The sequence below is a fragment of the Puntigrus tetrazona genome, chromosome 4, assembly GCF_018831695.1.
Source record: "Puntigrus tetrazona isolate hp1 chromosome 4, ASM1883169v1, whole genome shotgun sequence".
Taxonomy (NCBI): Eukaryota; Metazoa; Chordata; class Actinopteri; order Cypriniformes; family Cyprinidae; genus Puntigrus; species Puntigrus tetrazona.
In genome coordinates this window covers 7,567,967-7,595,072 of record NC_056702.1, presented here as the reverse complement: position 1 = coordinate 7,595,072, position 27,106 = coordinate 7,567,967, and the positions used below count along the sequence as shown (strand labels likewise).

At 38.1% G+C, this 27,106-nt stretch overlaps 1 protein-coding gene and 1 long non-coding RNA gene across 4 annotated transcripts in view; one reads left to right on the top strand and one right to left on the bottom strand.

Annotated features, from left to right (window-relative positions):
- The window catches only part of LOC122342925, a 46,120-nt gene extending 41,608 nt beyond the window's left edge, over positions 1-4,512 (bottom strand). Inside the window, exon 1 of the long non-coding RNA XR_006250661.1 lies at positions 4,401-4,512. This is a non-coding gene — a long non-coding RNA (uncharacterized LOC122342925). The remainder of the gene's footprint in view (positions 1-4,400) is intronic.
- A 2,143-nt stretch (positions 4,513-6,655) lies between these two features.
- nrf1 (nuclear respiratory factor 1) lies at positions 6,656-22,192 on the top strand. Of its 3 annotated transcripts, XM_043237126.1 has the most exons (11): positions 6,656-6,811; positions 8,500-8,749; positions 8,930-9,044; positions 9,505-9,631; positions 9,719-9,862; positions 12,900-13,058; positions 13,997-14,200; positions 15,106-15,207; positions 15,323-15,480; positions 16,840-16,964; positions 20,633-22,192. In XM_043237126.1, the coding sequence occupies exons 2-11, from the start codon at positions 8,527-8,529 to the stop codon at positions 20,791-20,793; spliced, it is 1,518 nt and encodes a 505-aa protein (XP_043093061.1). In that variant the 5' UTR covers positions 6,656-6,811; positions 8,500-8,526; the 3' UTR covers positions 20,794-22,192. The 3 variants fall into 3 exon arrangements, with proteins under 3 accessions (XP_043093061.1, XP_043093063.1, XP_043093062.1); XM_043237128.1 differs by lacking the exon at positions 20,633-22,192 and having other exon boundaries at positions 16,840-18,304; XM_043237127.1 differs by lacking the exon at positions 6,656-6,811 and having other exon boundaries at positions 6,824-8,749.
- The last annotated feature ends 4,914 nt before the right edge of the window (positions 22,193-27,106 follow it).

The following is a 27,106-nucleotide window of genomic DNA, read 5'->3' as shown; positions in this document are numbered from 1 at the left end:
AATTACCCATAATGTTATCATTTTTTGCTTTGATTTTTTTTATTACATTTTTATTTACTGAATTTTAAATGTTTTTATATTATTTATTAATTTATTTATTATTATTATTATTATTATTATTATTATTATTATTATCTTAAATGTTAACTATTTATCGTCCATTTTACATCATGATATTGAACATTAAATGCAGAAATATTTCTTCATTTCAAGTTTTTACATTTTTTAAATAAAATAACATACTTTATTTCCAGCACTGTAAAAAAAAATGTATTGGAATTTCCCCCAATGTATTAGCAATTATTTGTGAAATTAACTAGCAAAGAGTGAAAACAGTTTTCCTAAAAACGAAAAGCAATGCAGACGTGGTCTCAGACATTTGGACCCTTACTGTCTGTTCCCATCAAGAGAACAAAGTTTGGGTGTGGGGGCCAGGGGGATACATTTGGACTGTTTGTACAGAGCGTAATGTCTTTCTGTGTGTCGTTCTTTCTCTCCCTCTCGCTTTTAGCGCCCTCGCTCTTCCTCCATGCCCTGTCATTACTTGCAGAGCAAGAAATGTCACAGTGGGGCACTGATGTCAGAGTGGTACAGTCCCCTCCTGAGCGTTAAATTAAGCATTCACACCGAAGAGGGACAGAGAATGACCCTTTTAGTTCTACTGTAGACATGTGATATAAGACTGTTTGGACCACCCGGTCACATCGGCAGATGCGTTTTTCTTTTTTGTCCCTTTCTTCTGAACCTAAATCGTCTATAATAGAAGTCTACCTCTGAAATGACCTTCAGACCAGAGATGATCTGCCCTGAATTTAAATGTTTTGGTCCCTTTCAAATTTATTTTCTCCTAACGACAACTTTTGACCACAATATCGGTTTTCCAGAAAACAACTCATATCATGCTAGAACCATACATCATTTTATTGCTTCTGTAAAACTGTCTTACATGGCATTCGTTGTTAAAGTGTTCAGAGTGGTATTTATCTTATGTGTATATGGTAGTCAGTTTGCTTATGGTGGATTTAAGTCATGTGAAAAAATATAATTTATATTAGCTAAACACACATAAATGCCAACGCAAAATCTCAAGATCCTCAAATTTCTTTGAGCTCTGAGTTGGTGAAAAACATTAATAAAAAATTCAATGAAAATGAATACAATTATTTAGCAATTATAATAAAACTAAGTTGCACAGAATATAACCATAATCATACTTTTCACAGTATGATAGAGTATAGAATCATTATTATTCCTACATTTTACTGTATTTTACTTTTTATTGCCTTTCAAATGTAAAACATAATTAGGATAGAAAAAAAAAAAAAGTATAACAGATATATTACCAATACTTTAACAATGTGACAAGGAAAAAGGAAAATCAAATAAACAAGAATTTAAATGTTAAAAAATTTAAATTAATAAATATATATATATATATATATATATATATATATATATATATATATATATATATATATATATATATATATATATATATCATTATTTAGTATTATTGTACACTCACAAGGCATTATTTAAAGTACATCACCATTTTAGTCTGACCAAAGTGATCTTCTTAACTCAATTATGAACTTTCCAGGAGGACTTGAAGTCAGTCTCCAAGTCTCTTTAATATCCTTGCCCTTGGAATTGGCTTGAGTTGCTTATTTGATTCAAATCTATGGGATATTTTTTTCTTGCTTTACCATTCAGTCAGCGAAAATTGGACATAAGTACAATAGCCACATAATTTGTGATTTTGCAAACCCCCTGACCCTATAATACCAAACATGCACTGGTGTCAGAAAACCTGAAGCATCTGAGAAAAGAGAAAAGTCGTCCAATCTATCAATTCCTCCTCTCTTTTAAGGCCAACTGCAAATGCATGGAAATGACCGGGCCTTGGCCCCCTTTCTGACATGTGACAAAGACACCATCCGCAAAGTGTTTTTGCCCTTTGTGAACGAGAGACGATTTTTGCACCTGTTCACCACAGGACTTGCTGGGGAGGAAACCACAGACGGAGAGAAAGAGACAGAGAGAGAGAGAGAGAGAGAGGAAAAACTGAGGGAATATTGAGGAAGACAAGGAGAGGTAATAAGAGATGAGAAGCAGGTATGGCAACAGGTTACAAGGGAGAAGCAAAAGGTGCCGATATCTTAATGGTTCGGTAAATTGGCTGTTTGCTACACACCATCCCACAGACAGACACTCAGCACCACGGGGGCCTCCCAGAAAACACGGCAGAACAACAGAGAATTCTCCTAATTATGAGCTGATTGCACTGACAGCAATCCGTGCTCTGATTACGGCTGAAATAAATTATACAAGCCTCTATTCACGGTTAAAGGGCCTGGGCTATTTCTGGTCTCATTCCTTCGTTCCCCACCGCAAATAAGGCCCGTCTGACTGTGCTCGGCAAGGACCGCTCTAGATGGCTGATTTGGTAATACCAACATTGTTGCTATACACACTGACGAAACTGTTGTCAAAGGCTCGTGAAGAACTGCTTGAATTATTGAGTTAACGTGGAATTAGGCCGATTTATAAGCATTATGTTAAAAAATACGTTCAGGAATCCCTGCGTTAGTGGTTGTCATTTTGATTCGCCCCTCATTATCAAAGGCAATATGTGAATATTTGAAGGCCACCAAGTAACTTCTGCTATAGTGAAAAAGCAGACATATTTTTTGTGGTAATTTGTGCCAATATTTAAAAAAAAAATCTAATAATAATAATATATATTAAATTATTTTTATTAAAATAATGATTAATTATTATTTTACCTGTTAATTTCCATTGCATAATGCTGCTTTAATAACAAAGCTTAACAAATACTTTTTAAATTTACAGAATTTATTTAAAATTACTTTAAAATTTAAATATTTATTCATTTTTACCAATGAATTGACATGACTTCTGTGAATGTATAAACGCTTTTAATATTTAACATTTTTTTATTTAAATGATTTCTACCCAATGAAATATTTTAGAGCGTAACATTCTCAAAACGTAGAATTAAGTTGTTTATATTAAACATTACAGTCATTATATAAAATAATGGTGTTTTTTAATGCTAAACAATTTTCTCTCAAGTCATGCGTTTTTAAATATTACGAACATCAGGCAGCCATTGTAGTCTTTATTTTGAAACTTTGGAAGATTATTTTAAATCAATTGTTTGTTTGTTTTGTAACACACAAAAAATAAATCATTAGACGTATTTTATTATTTTATTCCAAAGGGATAAAATAAAGAATTAGCCTCCCAGGCCCAACAAACCGACGTCATGTACAGGAAAGCGTTTCTAATCATTTCATTAGTCACACAGAAATCACATGCTTCAGCTTAAAATCAAATAATCTTAATAAAAGGCACTTAAACAGTCCCATAGTGCACTCTGGTGGCTTTGTCTTCACTCATGAGCGTATTAGCTCGTGATGTATAATAAGCGAAGCACCATTTGTTTTTTCCACAGCCTTCACACAGTTTGTTTAGATCAGTGGCAGGTCTCTCGGTCTGTCTGTGCCATGTAAGTGAGCGAAGCGTCTATTATTCCTCCCTCAGTGGCTTCAACTCACGAGCTCCTCGCTGGCCTGACAATTACCATGAATTATCTTCACTTCCAGACGATCAATTAAGAGAGTTATTGAACTCCTCCGAAACCTTATCGGTTCTCCCCAGCAGGGCAGCACGGTGGAGATAGATCGCAGATTGTGAAACCTCTAAAGACCGACTCTTCATCACCTGAGAATCTGCTTTGCGTATGCCACCACTCGGGCCTGCAGTGGCCCCTTCACGGTGCTTTAAGGATAGGCTCGAACAACCTTAAAAGCAAAGCTTCTGCAATAAACTAAAGTGGACTGCAGGTCCTCAGCCAATAATACAAGATGCCAAGCTAATGGAGTGAAATTATATCCATTATACACTTTCCCCAGTGATTAAACTGCGTTTTTTTAAAAAAAACAGCAGCCTGCATTAACTGGATTGGATGCAGACAAAAACAAAGCCGAATATACCTGACAAAGTCACAAACTCTTTGCACGCTCTTGGAGAAATCTGAACACTATTCACACACTAACGTCCCAGCCGCGTGGGCCCCAAAAATGATCATTTTCTGCCATCTAGCGTTACACATGAATCAAACGTATTCATTTGTGATACTATATTGCCCTCTTATGGATGTCCTTAAACGTAACAAAAGACATTAACTCTCATGTCTGTCATAAAAGTTACTAACAGAGCTAAACGAATTAGCATTTCACGCTGGCTTTTTTGTTTTATTTATTTATTTATTTTTTAAATAAGTCAAAGTTTTAGACATATTATCTGTAAAAACACAGCTTTTTTTTTTTTTTTTTTTTTCTTTTTTTAACGAAACGAAAACCAAAGACACTCACCAAATTCAGGATTTTTATAATAAAACTAAGCGTGGATATCCAATCCGTTCATGCACGCGCGTCCAACAACGATCAAGAATCATCACGGCTTAACGACAAACAGGTGTCTGCGGCCTTTCCGGGGACTTTTATTTTGCATTGGTTTTTATTTTGAATTACAGGTATTTATGAACGTCTCGTCCAAAACCAGGAAAGATTTAAATAAATATATATATGCATAAGAACAGATAAAAAGCCATGTTTACCGTTTTCAGGGAGGGAAACTGCCATTTGGCATTTTTGAATAATTCTGACAATGTAAAAATATTTTACCATAACAATGTAAAAAACAGATAAATAAAAATAGATAAATAAAAAATAAAATAGATTTAAACAACCAAAATAAAATAAATGCATTGCTATATAATCAATAAAATGTGTAACTGAGATGCAGTAAATAATAAACATATTTTGCACCATACTATAAATAAATATAGAAATACAAATTTATTCAAAATCAATGGACTTAACTATCATTTTAATGTGTTTATATACTTTTTTTATTACATTATTCTCTATTGCACCATCATGCCATCCAGCATTTATCAACAGAAAACATTTTAGTTATGAGTATTAACAAAAGATAATACAATAATATAATAAATAAATATATAATAAAAATGCAATAAATAATAAAACAATGATAATGATAATGTGAACCTGGTCCACAAAACTAGTCATAAGTAGCATTGGTTGTTTTCTTTTGTGCAAAAAAATCATAGGATATTAAGTGAAGATTATGTTCCATGAAGATGTTTTGTAAATGTCCTACCATAATATTATATAAAAAAAAATTTATTAGTAATATGCATTGCTAGCAATTTCATTTGTACTTTAAAGGTGATTTCTCTCAATATATTTATTATTCTTTTTACAATATATATATATATATATATATATATATATATATATATATATATATATATATATATATATATATATATATATATATATATATATATATATATATATATATATATATATATATATATATATATATATATATATATATAATTTATTTATTTATTTGTTAATTGTATCTCAGCCATATGTTGTAACTTTAATAAAAATAGTAATAATATAGGAAATGGTATAGGAATCAGAGACTAAATATAGGAATCTGATATTATATTATATTAACAAATAAAAAAATACAAAAAAGAATGTCTACATATCAAATTTTTTAAATTAATCATGTTTGAAGTCAATTAAAAACAATTTATTTTTTCACCATTTTATTACTCCACGTTGCACCATTTTTCAGAGTTTCAAACAACTGTGTGTTGAAAAGACATTCATATGAACAAAAACGAAATATGTCAGATTTAATTCAATTTAGTTTTCCAGTCCTTTCCTTTCTGTAGTGGAGCATAGTGCAGTTCAGGGGCCAGACTGTGTCTTACAGTTTATCTCAACTGCTCACGCACAAAGTCTTTACTTGTCAAACTATTTCTAACACCTAAAAACTCCAGAACCACATGCCATACACTTATACTCAGCCTTTGACTCAGCTTTAAAACACTTTCTGCAAAACGCACACACTTCATGCACTGCACAAAAACCTAACTATTAATTTAGGAATTAATTCATGCGCCTGCTTTCGAGATGTGCTCGTGATACACTGAATGCTTCGTTTTGCATTCTGTGTGTGCAGTTCTCGATTTGTGTGGCAAAGTTTTGAAAATATGTGTCAGCAGCTGAAAAAAACCCCCCAAAAACTGTAAGAACTATTTTGACTGAATAGCAGCTGCCAATAAGTCAAGTCAAGTCAAGTGGCTTTTTATTGTCATTTCAACTGCATATAGCTGTGCAGTACATAGTGGAATGAGACAACATGAAGACTACATGAAGACTACATGAAGTCACAACAAAATACACAATACAAAAGAAGTCACATATTGAGCTAACACAGTGTCTTAGCCTCATAAAGGGCAAAGTGTGCAGACTAGTGCAAACAGCAGGGGAGCAGAGTGCAAACCCAGTGTGCAAACTAGTGCAAACAGTGCAAAGACAGAATCGGTGCAAGAACACAGAATACAAACAACAATAACAATAAATACGAATAAATATGCATTAAGTAATCAGCATTACGTTCCCAATCCAGTAAGAGCAATCTACCTTTTCACAACTGAATTTATAAAAAGTTAGCAGTCTTGAAGACGTACACATCACAACCAACTTTTTAAAGACCGCTCTGAACGGGTTTTGTGGATCTGAGAGGAGGGGCGGGGTCTGTTCCGCGCGCGCGCCGCTCGGGGCCGCGCCGAGGCCGGGCCGCGCGCGCTCCGCCGCTCGTTCTTTGTCCTCCATTGCAGCTGGTGATCGCAGCTCCGCCGCACAGCGCAGGCCCGAAGTAGCGCAGCCGCTCTGAGGTTAGTGCCCTACCGCGCAATCTCCAGCCATTTCAGCCCCGGCGCAGCCGCACCAAACAACCCGGCAGCGTTTGCCTTTCACACGCTCAGGCGCAGATCGCGACGACGCGACGCTCGAGCCGGGACGATATCGAGCGCGTTTGACAGGATGGCAATTTTTATTCACCCCGCTCAAATTGTGGGGCAAAAAGAATCATGGCGCTGTCGCAGGCCTTCGGCCTACCGAATTTAGATGTGCAGTCGTATCGCTGCTGTTTTGTCCAGATGCTAAATGGGATTTCGTGGCTTGGTGGCTCGTGTTTATATTCTCGATCAAATCTCAATGCTTGTTTAGTATCGTTTTAGCGCTGCAGTGTTATCGATCGCTCGGGGGGGTTTTTTATATCGATTTATACAGAGCCGACAGCGGTGCCCGGCTAAATTGTATCTAGAAGATTATTTTAATTCGTTTTGTTGGTTAACTGCACGTTTGCTTGAGCCGAATGTGTTTGAAACAGCAGTTTGAGTTCCGTCGGTGTGTTATATTTCTCCGCCAAACCGCCCGCTCTCTCTCTCTCTCTCTCTCTTTAACACGGATTATTCGCAGTTTGAAAATAACCGCCATTTGTGTGTTTGTTATTGACGCTCGACTTCACTCGACTGAGTTGATTTTAGTCGTCTCGGAGGTTCAGACCTACCCTTTTAGCCACGGTCTGTGCTTGTTCGGGTGTCTTTTCGTGTTTATGAGCGTTTTTCGTGACTTGGTCAGATGTAGCGTCTTCCTTCCAGAGTTTAGGCTGTCAGGCCATTGAATTGAATTGAACTGAACTGAATTGAATGATACTGTAGCTGCGCGAGCGGGTTTATCTATCTATGTACGGGTAAATCGTAGCACCCGCGTTACCGAAACCGCGTTTTTATTTACGTTTCGCCTTTTTTTTTTTTTTTTTTTTTTTTACATTTCCAAAACGTTTATTAAACGCAATCCACATTGTGAAGGACATGCCGTTACAGTGTCACGACCTCCAATAAAATAAAAGCACATCTTAAAAAGATTTTCAAACTGTGTCTCTTAGTCTGTCATTTTGATGCAGCTTTAAATTGTAGTGTTTTCATGTGCTTGCACGTTGTATTTATAATATGTGCGTCAAATGTATCATGCTGCTATCTTTTTTTGGTTTATTTGCACACTCTTTCGGATAAATGCCCAAAACAGACTTATAGACTTTCCAGCCAGACCTCGTCAAAACATTAACTATGTGAAATTAATATTAATCTTTAGAACAAATTATGTTGATTGTGTTTGGCGCCCCCTTGTGGAGTGATGTTTAAAGTGACAATAATAGATGCAATGCTTTAGGAAACTGATTATTAGATATATGATTGGAAAGGAACAGGCCCCTTTTCCCTACACACTAATTGGACCTATTGTAAATGGCATATACATTTGCACACAGTTTAAATAAGTAGATCATGCAAAGACTTAACTGAATGTACACTGATGCACCAAACGTGCTATCATTATAAGACCGTATAACAAGATGTGCTCTCTTGTATATTTGCGTTAAATGTATATGCAAATGAAAATGCATGTATACTTCTCCCCCATCTAAATAACAGGTGCATGACGCTCGCCTCATCCGTAAATCTGCATTAATGCGGTTGCTCGAGGAATCTGCGCTCACGTGTCATTTGTGTGTGTGTCTCAGTGTGTTTGAGAGAAACCGTATCGGGTGATGGAAGACCACACGGTGCATCAGACGGAGCACATGACCACTATCGAGGCCCACGCCGTCACTCAGCAGGTCGGGCAGGTGCACGTGGCCACGTACACGGAGCATGGCATGCTGAGCGCCGACGAGGATTCGCCGTCTTCCCCCGACGATGACGCTTACGACGACTCCGATATACTTAACTCCACTGGAACAGATGAGGTGACCGCGCATCTGGCCGCTGCAGGTAGGCTTTTGCACATTGTGATCTGTCTTGTGGCAATCGGATGAACCACTAGATGGCGCACTTAAACCACAAATGGCCAGCCGCTTCATAGCTCGAGCTCATGGTTCAATTCCTGTGGAATACGCGAACCCTATGCATGACCTGAATGATGTGCAATGGCTAAAAACAATTGTTTTTCAGGGCCTGTTGGCATGGCAGCAGCTGCAGCTGTGGCAACGGGGAAGAAACGGAAGCGGCCGCACATCTTTGAGTCGAACCCTTCGATCCGTAAAAGACAGCAGACTCGATTGCTAAGGTGAACTGTATTTTTGATATTGTTCATTATATTGTAACTGAATATGAGTGGTTCTACAAATAAAATAACCTTATAATAGATAGATTAGGAGTGTACTATTAGCAGTGTTATTAATACACTATTATAGTATTAATTAATATTTGAATTGGTTTTACTTTTTAGTTATATTTAGTTATATAATTATATTTAACATTATATAATATAAAAAAATGTATTACTAATTTTGTTTATCTTCTTATCTATCCATATACTCATACATTATATAAATGTGTTCAGTGCTTTTAGTTTTTTATATTCTGTTATAGTATTTAAGAAAGAAAGAAAAATATGAAGTTGTACATTTTTCTTTTAACGGTTTAGTTAGCTTTTTTTTTTTTTTTTTTTTCTCCAATAATGCCAATTGCAGTTCAGTTTATTTCAAAGTTCACAATGACAGCTCTGTTTCTTACGATGTCCGCAGGAAGCTGAGAGCGACTCTAGACGAGTACACGACACGGGTTGGCCAGCAGGCTATTGTGCTGTGCATCTCTCCCTCCAAACCCAACCCCGTGTTTAGAGTATTTGGAGCGGCACCGTTAGAGAACGTTGTGAGTGTGTTTATTGTGCTTTTTTTGCCTTCATATCGTTTGCACCGTTTCGGGTTTCATCCCTGTTTTGGCATGTCTTGTGGTCAGGTGAGAAAATACAAGAGCATGATTCTGGAGGATCTGGAAAACGCTCTGGCTGAACACGCACCCCCTGGCGGTGGAGAACTCAGCTCTGAACTGCCTCCGCTGACTATTGATGGCATACCAGTGTCTGTGGACAAGATGACTCAGGTGGGCAGCAGGTGGCGCTGTGAATGCAAGTTATTGAGTTGTCTGCTTTGACATGCAAATTTGACATTTTCTAGACTCATGGGGCAGCAGTTAAAGTGAGAATAAGTCTCACTTTATCCACTACAGGACTTTAGCACAGGTTACTTGAAGCCTTTTGGCCTGATGTTAGACCACACAACCACTACGTTAACCAGCTCGCCCCTTACTCATTACCCAGCATGCTGTTTGGGGCCGGACTGCTGATAGCTAGTGTCCCTTAGGACAGGCACACCTTGCTTGGTTTGTGGCAGTTGGAGGCAGGTCTGTGCAGAGATCATCAGGTGAGGCTTGTGCACGCGAGTAATTATCCGGCACACCGTGGCCATGCACAGAGCTTTCTGATTGGCTCCCAAGTGGATTAAAAGCAGAGCTGGGGGAGGGAATGGGCGGCTGATCGGTGTGTTTGGGGCGTGAGATTCCTCTTAATTCCTTCGCCACATAATTAGACCATCTGCACAAACACAAGGAAGAGCCTACAACTCATGACGCTGCTCTGAACAATCTGTTACATGACTTTAAACAGCGTACTTATCAGCCGTATTTAAGTTCAGATTTTTAGGTTTAAGCGGTTGTCGTGGTTTATTTTTGGCTCTTGTTTGCAATAAAAAATATTGTTATTATAAAAGTATTATATTTGAAACTCATAAAGCAGCAGATATTATTTTATTATGGATTTCCTTTATATATAACTTGTTTATCTATTTTTGAAAATGGGTTTATTGTGGATTTATTATTTTATAGAGAGAGAGCAGAGAGAAAACATGGCTATGTGTAAGTGCTGTCAAACGATTAATCGCTTCCAAAATTCAACTTTTGTTTACATAGTGTATATTTATGTGTATATATAAACATACTGTATGTGTTTTGGAAACATTTACATGTCTATATTTACATATAAATTATATCTCATATATATATATATATATATTATTAATACACATTATGTAAACAAACTTATTTTGGATATGATTGTCATCACAAAAATATATATATATATATATATATATATATATATATATATAACGTTTTGTTTGCATAATATAAGTGTGTGTAAAATAGGTTGTTTATATATAAAACATTTATATTGCAAATTATATGAATGTAAAATACTATAGACGTGCATAGTTTCAAAATATATACTGTATGTGTGTATACATAAACACATTATGCAAACAAAAACTTGTATTAATTGTTTGACAGCATTAAAACATACACACACATATATTATAGTTAACCTTCATTTTGGTCCTTGTCAGTACAGTGTTAAAAAAAAAGTTTTGTTTTTAATTATCCAATAATCATAACTTTAAAGATCAAATTAATTACGCAAAAAACTCACATTGAATTAATTAGTTATATCAGAACTACTTTTTTATCTCTCTTTCTGAAATCCTCCTTCACCAGCTCTTCGTCATGTTGTCGTCTGTCACCGACCAATGTCAGGCTTACAGCAAGTGTGTTTGTGACAGCGAGAGAGCGGGAGGGAGGGAGAAGCTCTTTTGGGAACTGATTTATTCCTCCCAAGCCAAATTTAGCCTGTGATGTCGAGGTGAACAGACGTTGCTACAAGAGCGCTGTGCAGTACAATCCCTGGCCTGCCTATGGAATTACCAAGGGCACTGAGGGCACTGGGATAAACTCAGGATGGAGCCGTCACTGGACTAATGGACTGCGTGTAGAGTTTAAAAAAAGTCAATGGACTTAATAAGCTGCTTTTATAAGTTGATACCTTAACAGGTCCTCACTAGCACTGTTTTTAAAGGGTATGACTTTCACGGCATTAATGAGCAAGTTCGCGTCCTTGTAAAGACTTTTTGGCGTTTTTTGTTTATCAGCATGTTAGCAGATTTGTGATTTATTGATCTGTTTAATTTTTTTTTTTTAATACATTTATTCATAGTGCAGATTTTATCAAAGGGACTTGAAAGATAGAATAAGCCATTCGTCATAGGGAGGCAAATAGACATAAAAAGTTGAGATTAGTAGTACAATCTAGAGCCAGGAGGATTTTAGCCATTTAGCAGATGCTTTTATCCAAAGCCACTGAATATAGCAGTGTGTTGAAATGTCTGCTTGCTCGATCTTGTTAATCTTTTTTTAATTCACCTGCGCCTTGCACTTTTTGCACGATGCAATTACTAAAGTAAAAAAGGTGTTTTTGTAGTCTTGAGTGATCAGTGTGAGGTTAGCTGTTCTTTTGTTCATTTTCAAGTATTCTATTGGCTCCTGTAGTACAACGACTGGCTTTTTTCTTGTTTGGGTCTTGAAAAAATTGTATCTCTCCAAAGTGACTTGCAAATCAGGTCAGTGAAACCAAGCAAACAAAAGAGCAATGATATGCAAGTTCTATGTCTCTGTTAGCCTAATGCGTGTAGTAAATATTAAATGTTTTAAAATTTAAAAAATGATTTTGTGAGCAAACAAACAGCACAAATTTGTATGTAAACTAGAACAGTTTGGCTTGGTTTTGTAATATTTCTGAAATGCTCAGCATGACTGCATGCTTTAAAAAAGAACTGCATTAGTTTTAATGAAATATATTGTAGCTTTCTTTACGGTCACTTTTGCTCGATTTCAATGCATTTCTGCTAAATAAAGTATTCATATATTTCAAAGAAATATTTTGCTAGTCTCAAACTTTTGAATGGTAGTGTACTAACTCCAAGGTATATTGTTTTTGCTCCCTCTCTTTACATAATCTGTAGTTCAGTGGTGTATGTTCCATCCTCTCAATCTCCTGCAGTCAGTGCGCACTGGAGCCTCACCAATAGATTAGTCTTTAAATAGAAACCTAATAGTCTACTTTTAGCTTTTCACAAGCTATATGTGTGGACAGACTGTCTGCACTCAGCTGCTGAAGGAAGAGGAAAATCAATGGCTTGCTGTTTCCGAACTCTTTTTCACACAGATTTTATTTTTCCAGAGGCCATGCTTTGCTCTGCCACTCCCAGTATTAAAACTCCCACAGTGATTATGTGCACCCTTTGTTGCTCTGCAGGCCCAACTCCGAGCATTCATTCCAGAAATGCTAAAGTATTCCACAGGCCGTGGGAAGCCTGGCTGGGGGAAAGAGAGCTGCAAGCCTATCTGGTGGCCGGAGGACATTCCCTGGGCCAACGTACGCAGTGACGTGCGAACGGAGGAGCAGAAACAGAGGGTAGTGTTGGGTGCTCACATCACGACTGGGATTTTTATTTTTATATATATATATTTATATATTTATATATAATATATAATTTTTCAATTCTCCTAAAGTTAAACAGTTGAGTTGTACAGTTTTTGAATCCATTCAGCTTAGCATAGGTCATTGAATCGGATTAGACCGTTAGCATCACGGTCAAAAATGATCAAAGAGTTTCGATATGCCTTGATTATTATGCTGGAATGAGAGTAGTTCGGTGTTTCCCATGCATTGATTTATTTGTGGTGGCGCGCCACAATATCAAAACTAACACGAATAGTTTTTTTCGAAAGGTTACGGCTTGAATAAAACGTAAACTGGAAGGAAATTGTCTTCTGAAAATTTTGGATGTCATTTTCATTTCATCTTGCATTTAATTTCTAATAAAACAGCTGACGGAGAATGAATTTGTATATATGGCGCCACAAATAAGGTGCAAATCTGTGGGAAACACTGTAGATCCTAGTTATATCAGCCTAGAGAATTGCATTCATGTTACGCTGGCCTTTAGTAAACAGTGTAACTATAAAAGTGTCGAGTTTTAAATAGGAAGAATATCGAAACTCTTTGGTCATTTTTTAATGTGATGCTAATGGTCTAATCAGGTTCAATGATCTATGCTAAGCTATAGAGAAAAGGGCTGCTGCCAGACTCGGAGACTCAACTGTTTAACACTAGGGGAGTTGGAAAATGAGCTTATTTTCCAGAAAAAATGCAATGTTCCTTTTACAATACACAGTAAACATTACACTGTAACATTTTATTGTACGAAAAATGTGATGATCCAAACAAGTTATTGAATTAGCCACATTGTAGTTTTGTCAGCCCTCCACAAAATGACATCCGAATTGAAACAAATGAGCTAAAGCTTGCATCATGTTGACCTATCGAGGGCTTACTTCCGTTGGAAACAGGTGTCATGGACGCAAGCCCTGAGGACTATCGTTAAAAACTGCTATAAGCAGCATGGGAGAGAGGATCTGCTCTACGCCTTTGAGGACCAGATCACCACACAACAAGTTGCCACAACAACCACTCACAGCATTGCACACCTGGTGCCGTCACAGACCGTAGTGCAGACGATCAGTAATCCTGATGGAACCGTCTCGCTCATACAGGTGAGCTCAGGTCCCAGCTGTGGGATCAGCTACACGCTTGTTTTTCACTACGAGATAAACTAGCTCCAGTGGTGGACTTGGATTAGGGAGAAACCAAAAAAATTGGTTCATATTGAGGTAAACACAACACTATATGTGTTTATATATATTTACAATTTACGTCAATGCAACTAAATTCTTTCAAATAAACCGTATACCTCAAACAGTCCTGAAAAAAACCCATCGTGGTTTCCACAAAAGTATTATACTGCAAAACCGTTTTCAGTATTGATAACAATACATGTTTTTTGAACACCAATAGTGTAATGAAGCAGCGTGTGACACTAGTAATGGATGCTTAAAATTCAGCCTAGCTGTCACAGAAGTAAATTGCATAGAAATAAATAAATTAATTTAAAAAATATGTAATAATAAACTAATTGCACAATTATTTTGGCTTTTGTCTCTTTTGAGGTTTACAGAACAAACAATGCTTCGAGCATAATACACTTCTTTAAAAAAAACATAAATTCTAACCAAGCCCTAACCATAAATTTGTTCCACTTATTTTGGTAGTCCACTTTAGACATTCTACTAACTATAAGCAACTGTGTAACTCCATGTCAACTAATCACCTTTAATTAGACTTTCTGGGGTAAGTTAAGGGTTAGTAGAATAGGTTTACATGTACTGGCAAAGTATTGTGGGCCCATCGAAATAAAGTGTAAAAGCAGACAGTCTGCTAATACTCTAAAGACTGCTAGTTGACAGAGTTACTGTTAGTAGAATGTCTAAAGCAGACTATCGAAATATTGCTACCCTGTTTGTGTGTGTAATATGTATATATGCACGCACAAATGGATAAATGTAAAATCACTAAGTCACGTTACAGTATTCTAACACCTAAATTATTAACTAATCCACAGGTTGGAACTGGAGCCACGGTAGCAACACTGGCAGATGCGTCAGAATTGCCGGGCACGGTGACGGTGGCCCAGGTGAATTACTCCACAGTGACAGATGGAGAGGTAACTTCAACACAGACACTCATTCATCTGAATATTCCATGAGTTTGCTTGTTCTGTCTTGTCCTCACACACGTACTGTCCGCTTAACACTTACTATTTTCTGCCTGTTTCTAAGGTGGAACAGAACTGGGCCACGCTACAGGGGGGCGAGATGACCATCCAGACCACGCAACCGTCGGAAGCCACGCAGGCTGTGGCCTCCTTAGCCGAAGCTGCTGTAGCTGCCTCGCAAGAAATGCAGCCAGGGGCAACTGTTACTATGGCACTCAACAGGTACTCATGGGAAGTAGCGGTGAAGTTGGGGTCGGAGAAAGAGAGAAAGGAAATTCTGAACGGCAACAGCACCTAGGTGCAGGTTTATGTCCCCAGGGTCTTGTTACCTGAGCCTGTTCTCCTGTTTATCACAAGCAGGTAGCAGCAGTAGCGGCCCAGAAATGCTGCACAGCGGGAACAATTGGTTCATACTCCATTCCCACAACAATTAGGCTGAGGAGGCATTGTTTTCTGCTCAGTGGCCTTCGTTAAAGGAGTAAATCCACCGTCAGTCTGCTGAGCATAGTCAGGCCAGCTAGAAGCGGAAATTTAAAAAGCACTTTTATTTACTAAAGCCCCATAGCACTGTAAATAGCTTTGTTTTTTTCATGTCTCAAAGGAAGTCATAATAGACTGCCTTTTAAACTTGGTATAGAAACTCATTTGCATCATGCAAGAAAAAAAAATACTTTGTTAAATATTGTGACATTAAGAGTCAGATTTGTAAGATGACGTGTCATAATCATGGAGAGGAAGTAAAAGTAACGATTAAAATTGATGTTCAAAGACCAACGTGTGAATTTATTAAAAATGATCAGGTACTAGGTTTTACTGACATTTATTACAAATTATGGGGGAAAAAAATCTATATGTATTTTTATAATTTAGACATTTTATCAGGGACTTTTTTTCACTTTGGACTGTTTTTTTAGTGCATTGATCTAGACTTTGTCAGAATTACGAAGACATTTTTATTTCATTATTTCAGCTTTTTATTTCAAAGTTACGACTCAAAATGTTAAAATAATGACCAACTTTGTCAAAATGATGACTTTGTTATATCTTATTCTTTATGCTTTGTTATAGTTATGACTTCTGTCTTTTTTATTTTAACTCTCATAAGTTTAAATCAATGTTGAAAAGATGACTTCTCAATTTCATGTTTTGGTCAATTATCTTATCAATTATGACTATGATGTTAATTACGAATTTTTATATCATATTTATAAATTAGAAAGTCTAAATTATGACATGCTTGTCAGTTTTGGATATTCTTGGCTTTTTTTTTTTTTTTTTTTTTTTTTTTTTTTTTTTTTTCACAATTTCCGATTTTTCTTAAAATGACTTCTGATTACAATGAAATGGACTCCTGTATTTTAGTCATCCATCATGAGAGCCAGAAAAACTGTTTGTGTTATTTTCTGGTGCCTTTTGCTTGACGTCCTACACTAGGGGGCAGTACACACCAGTCCACGTCAATGCACTTCAGATCCTTTTTAAATCCTGTATAAAGCATTATGAAAAAAAACCTTTATGAAAGCGGGGTTATTGTGAGATTATTTCCTCATTCGTTTGTGTGTGTGTGTGTGTGTGTTGCAGTGAAGCAGCAGCTCATGCGGTGGCGACGTTAGCAGAAGCGACTCTTCAGGGAGGAGGGCAAATCGTGCTAGCAGGGGAAACGGCGGCTGCGGTCGGAGCTTTAACTGGCGTTCCGGACGGCAGCGGTACGAACCTCCTCTCTATTCCACAAGCAGCCACATTTACCCTCTTTAGTCTCCTTACGCACTCACTGAACGAGGAAGCTTAAACGGGAAAGTTTAGGGTGGGCAAACATCCCTTTCGTCATCAGGCGTCCAGCTATGTGAGGGAACGTATGCGCCTCGTGTAAGGCATGTCAGAGCGCGAGGAAGTCCGTGGAGGTCTACTGTAATCCCCGGGGTGTTTGTGGGACAGATGGTGCGTGTGTGACCTGTGTCACAGACTCCAGCCTCTACACTTCTCGCTAATCCTCACTTTGCTTCAACCACTAAGCGCTCTGCATATGCACAGCAGCCTCTAGCACTAGTGCCTGCACATGCATTAGAAGCCGTGTTACGGTGGCATCGCCGTGTACTGGAGGCATTCGTTCCCGCATAGTGAAGCGGCGCATAACACGTTTGCTATTTTTGGGTATGGTACATTGACCGTTCGATCGAAAGAAATGTGAATATCATCAAAAATGTGTGCGTTTTTGTCATCTGACAAAACATTCTTGCAGTTATTGGAAGTATTGCAACCCATTTTAGTTCTCTAATGCGACGTTTCTGATGTTGGCCGAAACTGAAAATTATTGGAGAGGAATAGCAAGATGTTTCATTTTCATTTTAAGATGAAAAGACAAAAAAAAAAAAAAAAATTATGAATACACTAATGTTGCAATTCTGGCCAATGCTATAAGCGCATAGATAGTTTGATGTCAATATCAATTTGATGTTGATGTCAAAAATTAAAATGCTTTGCAATGGGGATCCATTTGAGCATATTTCTTTAATATGTACTGTGAAGAAATAATTATGTAAATAAGTATATAAATATTTGTAAACAAAAACTGTATCTGTGAATGTTATTTAATGGACCTGAGCTAACATGAACTAACAATGACCGTTTTTATTAACACTCACAAAGATGAATGAATACTTTGACAAATGTATTGCTCATGTTAATGCATTAATTAGTATTACATAATCACAACTTTTATAGTGAAATGTCTCACAAAATTCTATAGTAGTAATAATACTAAAAAATAACACAGTAAAATAAAATCATGTAGTACTGGCCCATATATTTATATTTGACAGCAACCAATATGGTGCATCCTTATTTTTTTCATTAATTAACAGTAAGTCAAGAAACATGCTTTGTTAAATTAAAACATTAAATTCTGTTATAAAATATTTTCTAGTCATGACTTTTAAAGTCATAGTTTTGACACAAACAGTTTATGTATTAAGATGACTATGAACATGCATTTAGAAAGTAAACATGGTTCGTTTTGATTTAATGTTGATTTTAGTGGATTAAATGATTGCCCCAGTCATACCTGTCCATTTCCCAGTGACCTATCTTACCCAGTGTCCTTGCTTACCCCATTGCCCCCAGTGACCAAAAAGAAGCCCCTCCTCGTCCCCCTCCTAACCCCCCAGGAACCCTCTTAAAGGGCTTTGATCCTCTCCATTATCAGTGCATAGTCTAATCACAGAGCCAGCTGTCAGCACCGGGAAGCCCAGTCTATAAAACACACACACACACACACACTCGTATGACATTAAGAGAATAGACAGGAGCAAGGGGTGTATTTAAACATAAAAGCTGATTAGCAAGCATTAAAACTACATTTAAAGACACGAGTGTCAGGCCTTTCACCGCTCTTAGTATAAATATTTGACCATAGTTTCGATATTTTCTTTGGTTTAATATTTCATATTATTGGACCACTCAAATGTACAAGGTTAGGTTTATTAGTAATTGTGATGAAAAAGGATTTATTAGGGTCCCACTGCTTGGAAAGGGGGATTGTAATCTCACTATCTCTTAATTGACCATCTGTTGATTTCTTTTCCCCCTTTAAATTAAAGACAAGAGTTGCATGATAAGAGTGTCTCTCTATGTAACACGAATGCTAGTCGCGTTTCCCACATTCGTAACCAAGCACGTTGACTGCTCTTCTCAACCAGCACGGTCCCAGAGAGCTGCTTCTGCCCAAAATGAGGCCCTCACCTTTAAACTACGCAATTAAACCTAATTTACACTTCAGCATTAGAAGACCTGAGAGAAAGCGTTGTCAACAGCAGACACTTGACGGACAGCCAGCGTTTATTGACCTTATTCAATCAGTGAAATGGCAGTGCGGGTGCAGCTTTGAAGTGGCTGGTCTGGGGTAATCGTGATTTACGTTTCCTGCTCCAGTGCCCCTCTTTCGCTCCGTAAGCCTCGTAGAAACCCTCAGCGTCAGAGTGATTGAGGGTTTGTAAGCACTGCACTCAAAAAACAAAAAAAAACAATGCTTCCAAACTCGCCGTCAATTATTGAGACACTATGGGATTAGAAATCAGAGCGGTCGGGTTGACTTGTACTCATATTCCATCATTTTCTGCTGTTCGTTTTAATGGGTGAATCACACAAACAAATGTTGAAACCATGACAGACTTTTGTTAAAATGATACCATGTCAGTTTCATCTTTTCATGTTAGCATCGTCATAATTGTAAATGATTATTGTCCAAATGATTAACGAAATTGTAGTTTTCTGCTAATGTCCATTTTAATTTTGTCATAATCATGACTTGGTATGTCAATTTCAACATTATATCTCTTATTTACAAATTAGAAAGTCTAAATTGACATCCTTGTCAGTTCTATTCATGTTTATATTTGTTTTTAATTTCAAAATCTGTTTTTAAAAAAACATTTTATATACATGTATGCACACATTTTGACAGTCATTTTTACATTTTTAAAAAAAATTACCATTTAAATTAGTATAATTAATATTTATCTAAATTTAGCGTCACTTAAATTAGGTGGGTTCTTAAAAGCCTTGTTTTATTAACCTTTTTATTTATTACCCATTTATTACCTATTTATATATTTCATTTTAATTACACTTTTTCACATTTTTTTGTGAGAATTACTCAATGCCAGTTTAAGACACATTTAAGGTCAAAACCGATCTGCTTTTTGTTTAGCTTGAAGAAATTGCGTCGGCTTGAAAAGATCAACTAACTGGCGAATAAGATTCAAATACGATCCCTTCCTCGAGACACTGGAATGGGGTTACTGTAGCCCTCTTGAGACTACTGTAGGCCCACTTATGCCAGAAACGTGTAATGCACAAGTACAGTGGCCTACAGGTACCATAAAACTTAATTGATGAGTTAACTAGTCACATATAAGTATGACCTTCCGCTTTGCCCATATGAGTTTACGGCCCAGAGAGATTGGCCACCCTCCTGCCCGCTCACCCCATGTGACTGCAGCAGTAATCCAGGCTGCTCCGATCACAGCTGGGCATGGAAAGAGAGGTAGATTGAGAGAGAGACAGAGAAAAACAGAAGCTGGGAGCGGTCGCCTCAATTACTCCATTGTTCCGCATTGCAGTGTGATGCAGTAGCCCTGCCCTCAACCCGCTTTTTAGGGCCGGCCCTTTCCACGTAGCACGCAAACTCTAACATGGCCGCTCGACTGCTCGCACAAATCCGGCCGCACTCAAAAGCCCCCTCCTCCAGCCGTCTCAAATAACAACTACAAACGTCCCAAACCGCTAGGCCGCCGCCTGCGCTGATGACACCACGGCCGTGCCGGCTAAAACAGAAGTGGTCTTGAATAAACCGTAACGGGTCTGTGTCTCATCCCAGGTCTCGTCCAGATTCCAGTCAGCATGTATCAGACTGTCGTCACCAGTTTGGCCCAGGGAAATCGGCCCGTTCAGGTGGCCATGGCTCCCGTAGCCACGCGCATCGACAACACGGTGACGCTTGACGGACAGGCGGTGGAAGTGGTGACCCTAGAACAGTGACATACTCTACCCCTGCAGGTGTGTGGGACAGGACATTCGGCGCCTATGTGAATAGCTGCTGGAATATAGTGTAAAAATAATATTTGAAGCTGTTCACATACGTCTGCAGGGGGCTGGATAGTGTTCTTTTTTTTTTTTTTTTTTTTTTTTTTTTTTTTTGTCTTTTTTACATTGTACACAGTTCATTGTCTTTTTTTCCTTAGCGTTGTTAAATTTGTCTTTTCTTTTTTTAGCTGATGTTTGATAAATGCATTGCAGAGGATACCTAAAATTCACAGGTCCGTTAATTGTTTCTCTACAATTACTGTGCAACAAAACTAAATCCACCACATTTTCAGCCTTGAAAAACTGGTATAATTTAATTTCTTCCCATGCAAGCTTTGTGTTGGTCATTCTTGATATCTCCTCAGTTTTTATCTAGGTTTGTGTGTACGCGTGTGTGTATATACATTTATATATATATATTGCGAAACATCTTGTGCCATACGAGTCACTTCATTAATATATTATGTGTAAATTGCATTATGATTTTAGTGTTAGATCCCATTGACTACTGAGATGACATGCATGTTTTTTTGTTTTTCCTTTTTCTTTTTCTTTTTGTCGGTCTGTATAATGTAGAATTCTTTTGTATGCGTTTCACATTAACTCCCAATGTAAAAAATGGTATGACCTTGAATGATTATGTGGTATATTGAATGAGACCACCGTTTCCTGTCGGTACTGAATTGTTCTGAAATTCGAGCGCTGTCGCTCAGTGCTATCTATAGCTTTTCGCTGAATTGTACTATTAATCGATAACTATAAATGTCGACGACTTACCAATGAGGAGGCTGAAGATGTAGCACTCCATATCGTTCAACTTTTATACTTCAGAACATGAACAGAACTTTGCATAGCGGATTCTGTTAAGAAACTGCTGGGGGGGAAATGTTTTATTTATTTTTTATTTATTTTTCTAAAGGGTTTTGTTTGGATGCGCGCTCATATCTTTAGAACAACACACAAAATCACCCATTGAGAGGTAAAGGTATGATAGAGGACATATTCAGATTTTATTACGAAGTGAAAGAACCATAAGTTCATATCTCTTTCTTTCTTTTTTTTCTTTCAAGCTCTTGTATTGCTTCTACAATGCAAATTTGTGTCGCATATATGGATGTTTTGTTACTGTTTAGCACCATAACCCATCAAGTTGTCTGCTCCTGGTCGGATTGAATTTTTATACGACTGTAAAACCTCATACAACAAGATTCTTTTTATGTAAATTTTGTAAAATATAAGGTTTGATGAAACCGAACTCTCCCGTGTTTCCAGTGAACGAATGATGGGGACATTGGCAGAGTTTGTCTTTCACTTTTTATCCAGTCTTGGAAATAAAATGGCCACTATTCAAAAACGTGCCTTTGAAAATTATTGCACAAAAATAAAGTGCCTTTTTCAATAAATAGGTTACGATCAGAGATCAACAGGTGTTTTGCATCATAACTGACCAATCAGCATCCAGAACTAAAACTGCGTTTGGGCCTTACTTAACCGATACGGTAAGAAATCCCAAAATAAAGAAAAATCAATATAAAAAGTAGGTGATTTGTGTGCTCGTGTTACGTCAAGGTTAATACTCATAGTCGACTTGTTCTTATAAAGTTAAATAATCCCATCACTAAAACTCTATGACCTCTTTTCTTCCAAAAAAAAAACCACATGGTGACATCCGCACCCCACCTCTAGCTTGTTGTGATGGATGGGTCTCCTGTTGCATCATAAGCCCTGATCCCTCCCTCCTGGCTAAAACCTGGATTTAAGGCCTGTGTCCTTCTGCCAAAGGGGGGGAGGAGGAGGAGGAGGAGGGAAGCGCACTAATCCGTCAGGCACCGCACACATCCCAGCATCCCACTCCACTTCCAGATTATCAGCGCAGAGCAACACGATCGGACAGAGGCGGTCTAATCCCCGTCCGATCACATCCGTTCAGCACGGAGCGAAACAAGAGCGAGATGTTAGGGGAAGCGTGTAGGGAGAGCGAGGACTTGTGTGTTTGTAGTTTCCAGGTCATGGTGGCAGCTGGCAGGAGCTGCTCAGTGCACGCGTGCGTCAGTCGTGAGCTGCAGATTAAGGGACTCTTATTAGCACGCTTTCTGAGAATCGCCCCCGGCCCCACCCTCATCCCGTCCAAGTGCTCGGGCCAATCTGTTCCTCCGTCGGGGCCGTGTTCACAGAACAGCGTTCAGCTCTAATCCCGATACATAACCACAATTCTATCTTAACATCGGAGCGTTACGTACCTGATTTAAGTGTGATGTCATACATAAGACCATTGACAAGTATAGTTCCTTCACCGAGTACATTTTTGAACATCCCAAATACTTATATAACCTAAACACAAGGGGTCTTCATTTAGAAACATAATGTTTAAATGTAAATTAAGATGACATTAAATAATGTCAAAAAATGACTAGTTGCATGATTAAACTGATTAACCTAGATGTGTAAAAATGTTTTTGCTTTTTGTTAGTAGATATGTAACAAATGCAATAACTAGCATTAAGTAATAAAAGGTTTTTTTTATTATAGTTTCACTCATGCAGTCTTTCAGTACATTTCAGAATTTACTATATTACATGTCCCAATTTTGCTAAAATATCAGCATGCAAAATTCCAATATATACTGTAGATTTTACAAAAAAATACTATTTATGCTTTCCTACTTCAAAATTTCATGTTTATTATAGTGGCTTTTCATTATAAAGAACAGTTACATTTTTTCTTGGTCTCGTGATTTCTAGGCCTCTCTAATTAGATATAATCACCAGTTGCTAGAATATGCAGGGTGATAGGATTATAATTGGGGTTGCTTATTTTATTTAAAAAAATGTGATCGCCCTGCGCACTTCAGTTGGTCAATGAGTCATTTATGAGAGTTTAAGAAGAATGAAAGTTGGCTGTGGCATTTTCACAACTCTTTTAGAATAGGTTTGCAATCACTCGTTCCCCAATGATAAACTTTGTTTTAAAATTTGCAAGCAGCTAATAATTCAATTAAAAGAGCTCTGCTAACACACGCAAGGTGAAGTTACCAGAACACTCAATCGGGGCTGTACATGTATAGGAATCCTCATTAGTTTTATCTTTTCATGAGGGTTGCCATTAGCCCGGACAAATGCTAAATGGCTGTCTGGTGGTATTGAGTCATCAGGGGAATATGGGGCAGAGGTATCGATTGTGTTAAAGAGAGGATATGGCTCTGACGGGGGCTGAAGGCTCCAGTCTCTGTGGGGGGCTTGTTCCTCCAGCCTGGAGCTGCACAAACTCTGGGGCAGAGCTTTAATCTCTACTAATCGTATCTTAATACACACTCCATCCCTCTGGCCTTCTTTCTTACACACACACACACACTCATACACATGCATGCTAGCAGTAGCTCCAAACTAATGGATTATCCCACCTACTAAACCCATCCTACCTGTCTGTCTATCTATTTGATGCTTTATTCTGAAAATATTCAGATTGGTTTTCCAGAGTATTGTTTAGAGATCTATCCGTGCATTTTTTTAAATCTGCCAATCAGAAAACTTTCATTTAGTGTAGCATACGATATCATTGATAGAATATTAGTAATTAGCGATTAGCTGAAACAGCATGCCTTAAATCTTACAGTTACTAAAAATGCAGATGCTTCCCGAGGTAGGGGGTTTTTCCCCCATCACCACCTCCATCATCGTCGTCACTTTCTTACATCGATGATGTTCTCACCATCACACGCACCTCGGCACCAGACAGTGCGTAAGAGAGATGGACCCTAATCTCATTCCACTAATGCTCTCTTTACATTAGAGTACAGACCGAGCACTGTCTCGGCCATGCTCTTTCTTTCTCTCCTAACCAGGGATTATTCACTGAATGCGAGAGAGAGAGAGAGAGAGAGAGAGAGAGGGGAGGTCAGTACAGAGGAGGGGGCCTGAAAAATGCTGTGTAACCCGACCCCGGCGGCCCATCTGGAGAAGGCCCACATGGGCAGAGATTTCCCACAAAGCAATTACTGCAGTCGAAGTTTCGGCAGGAATCTGACACAATGTTCCTTTCTTCTCCGACATACGCATATTTGCTGTGGATTTTCTGACGCAGGCAGGTAAACAGCACACAGGTGAACGGCATTAGCAAAGACGCATAATAAAATCAATGGAGAAACCAAGATATGGATAAAATAAAAAATATACAGAAACCTGTTTAATGGGATGCTGCAATGCATTCGGGAGGTTACCCAAAGTGAGGGCTGCAGACACTGTAACAGGTCAAAATGGTTCTTCAGCGACCAATATTGAATATTTGATTGCTTTGTTTTCTAATATAATGCATAAACACCAGGCATAATAACATTAAACTTCAACGATGGCTAATGTTTTTATATTGTCATTCATTCTGTATGAATAGATTTATGCAAAAGGAGATAAAGAGGACTTAATCCAGCAATCCTCTCCTCACCTACATTAGCAGCCCCTGACCCAGATACAGGGCCGGCCTCTCCCTTTACCAAGCGACAAAACACAAGCTGTTTCACACAAACGCCAAACCAAGAGCGGCGTTTCGTACCGCCGTTTTTATTTATTTCGATCGTGAGACTTTGATTAGCAATTTATAATACGCAAAGCATTGCTCTGTTTGGCGGACACCGAAAAATAAGCCAGACTGATCCAACACAATGATGAGATTGACAATGGCGCTAGAATGAACACCGAACATGGCCGACTAGTATCAGCCAACAGCTTGGATCAATGACCGAAGCATCAGGAGCTTTGAGACTGTGGTGTGCAGTGGGGGAATATTTCAATTTCACCCCAACCAGCACTACTCACAGTCACTCACTCAGGGGGCGGGGCCTGTGACGTCACTGAAACGCGGTTTCCAACCTGCGCTCTCTATTCTTCGGAGATTGATATCCATGCTTCACAGTGGAGATGTTCTCAGGTAGTAGTTGGCAAGTCTAGAACCACCGGATCTGACTACCTCACCAGTGTGAGTTCTACCATTGCCAAATACCGTCTGAGAACCTTTGGGTTTTGTCCTTGAACTCCGTAGCAGAGGAGAAAAGGGCCGTTACTGCCACAACAGACATACAGTAATATACATTAACTTTTATTTCACACTAAAGATATTTTAAAATGAAAAGGTAAGAGATCGAAAATTACTGAAAGTCTTCATTGGACCAGAAAAAAAGGCTCTTTCTTGTACCTCTTCAAACTAAAAATTCCATAAGGAATTTTCATATAGCAGTGCAACACAAGAACCATTTTGGATTCTCCAAAGAACCCTTTTTATTATTTAGTGTGAACAAACTGTTAAATGTTTTTGTGCAACTATGAAATACCAAAAAAAAATAATAATAATAATAAAATAACTTTATTTTAGAGAGCGTATATGCATAAAATATCCTCAACTTTTAAATCAGCAGCTATAGCATTGCATAGAAACACAGCAAACCGTTTGTGAAAAATGCTGCATTGATCGCAGAAGATGCAGTCGCTTCCAAGAGGAGATAAATATCTGAATATCCGTTCTCCAGTAAATGACAGTTCGTGGCGTCTCATGCGGACAAAGCATTTTAGTGCCATAATGCATCTGTGCAAATCATCTCTCTGCAAAAACCAACGCGACTACTACTTTCGGCTGCACTGACCGAAATGAAAATGTCTTCATGAAGATACGAGATTATTGAACTTTTGGCTTTCCGCAGCAAAGGTCGCTTCTTATGTTACACTGGGCAGAAGGACTGAAAATAGAACGTGACTGCCTGAGAGAGGATCAATCTGCTGCCTGTCCTTTGTCATCACATGATTTTTAGCAGCATTTCTGTCTCGTCCCATATTGGCACTACACATAATTGCTCAACGTGTATATAAAAAAGCAAAAATGTGCTAGTGCCAAAACAGGCAAAGAAGAGGGACAAGAGCGCATCCCAGAGCATTGAATCCGTACCTACTTACACCGGAGAGGCAAGCCGGCCATCATGTGGTTCTTTCTCTGCTCTGTTTATGGCCCTTTGGTAATTCACTGATAGTGTGCTTTCACAGTGAATTCTACCAGTGCCATACACAGAACAGGAGTCTGTCAGCTTCACCCCTTTAGGAAACCTGCAGCCTCCAGCAACACCAATGAAAGAACGACAGAGCAGCGGGGAAGAGGGTGTACAAAGGGGAGTGGGGGACATTTGGATAAGGAGGTTGAGAAGAACCCTTCTTCCTAAAGGGAAAAGAAAGAAAGAGACAGAGAGTGAGAAAGGAACGCAAAAGTGCATCATAGGAGATTCAGAGAGACA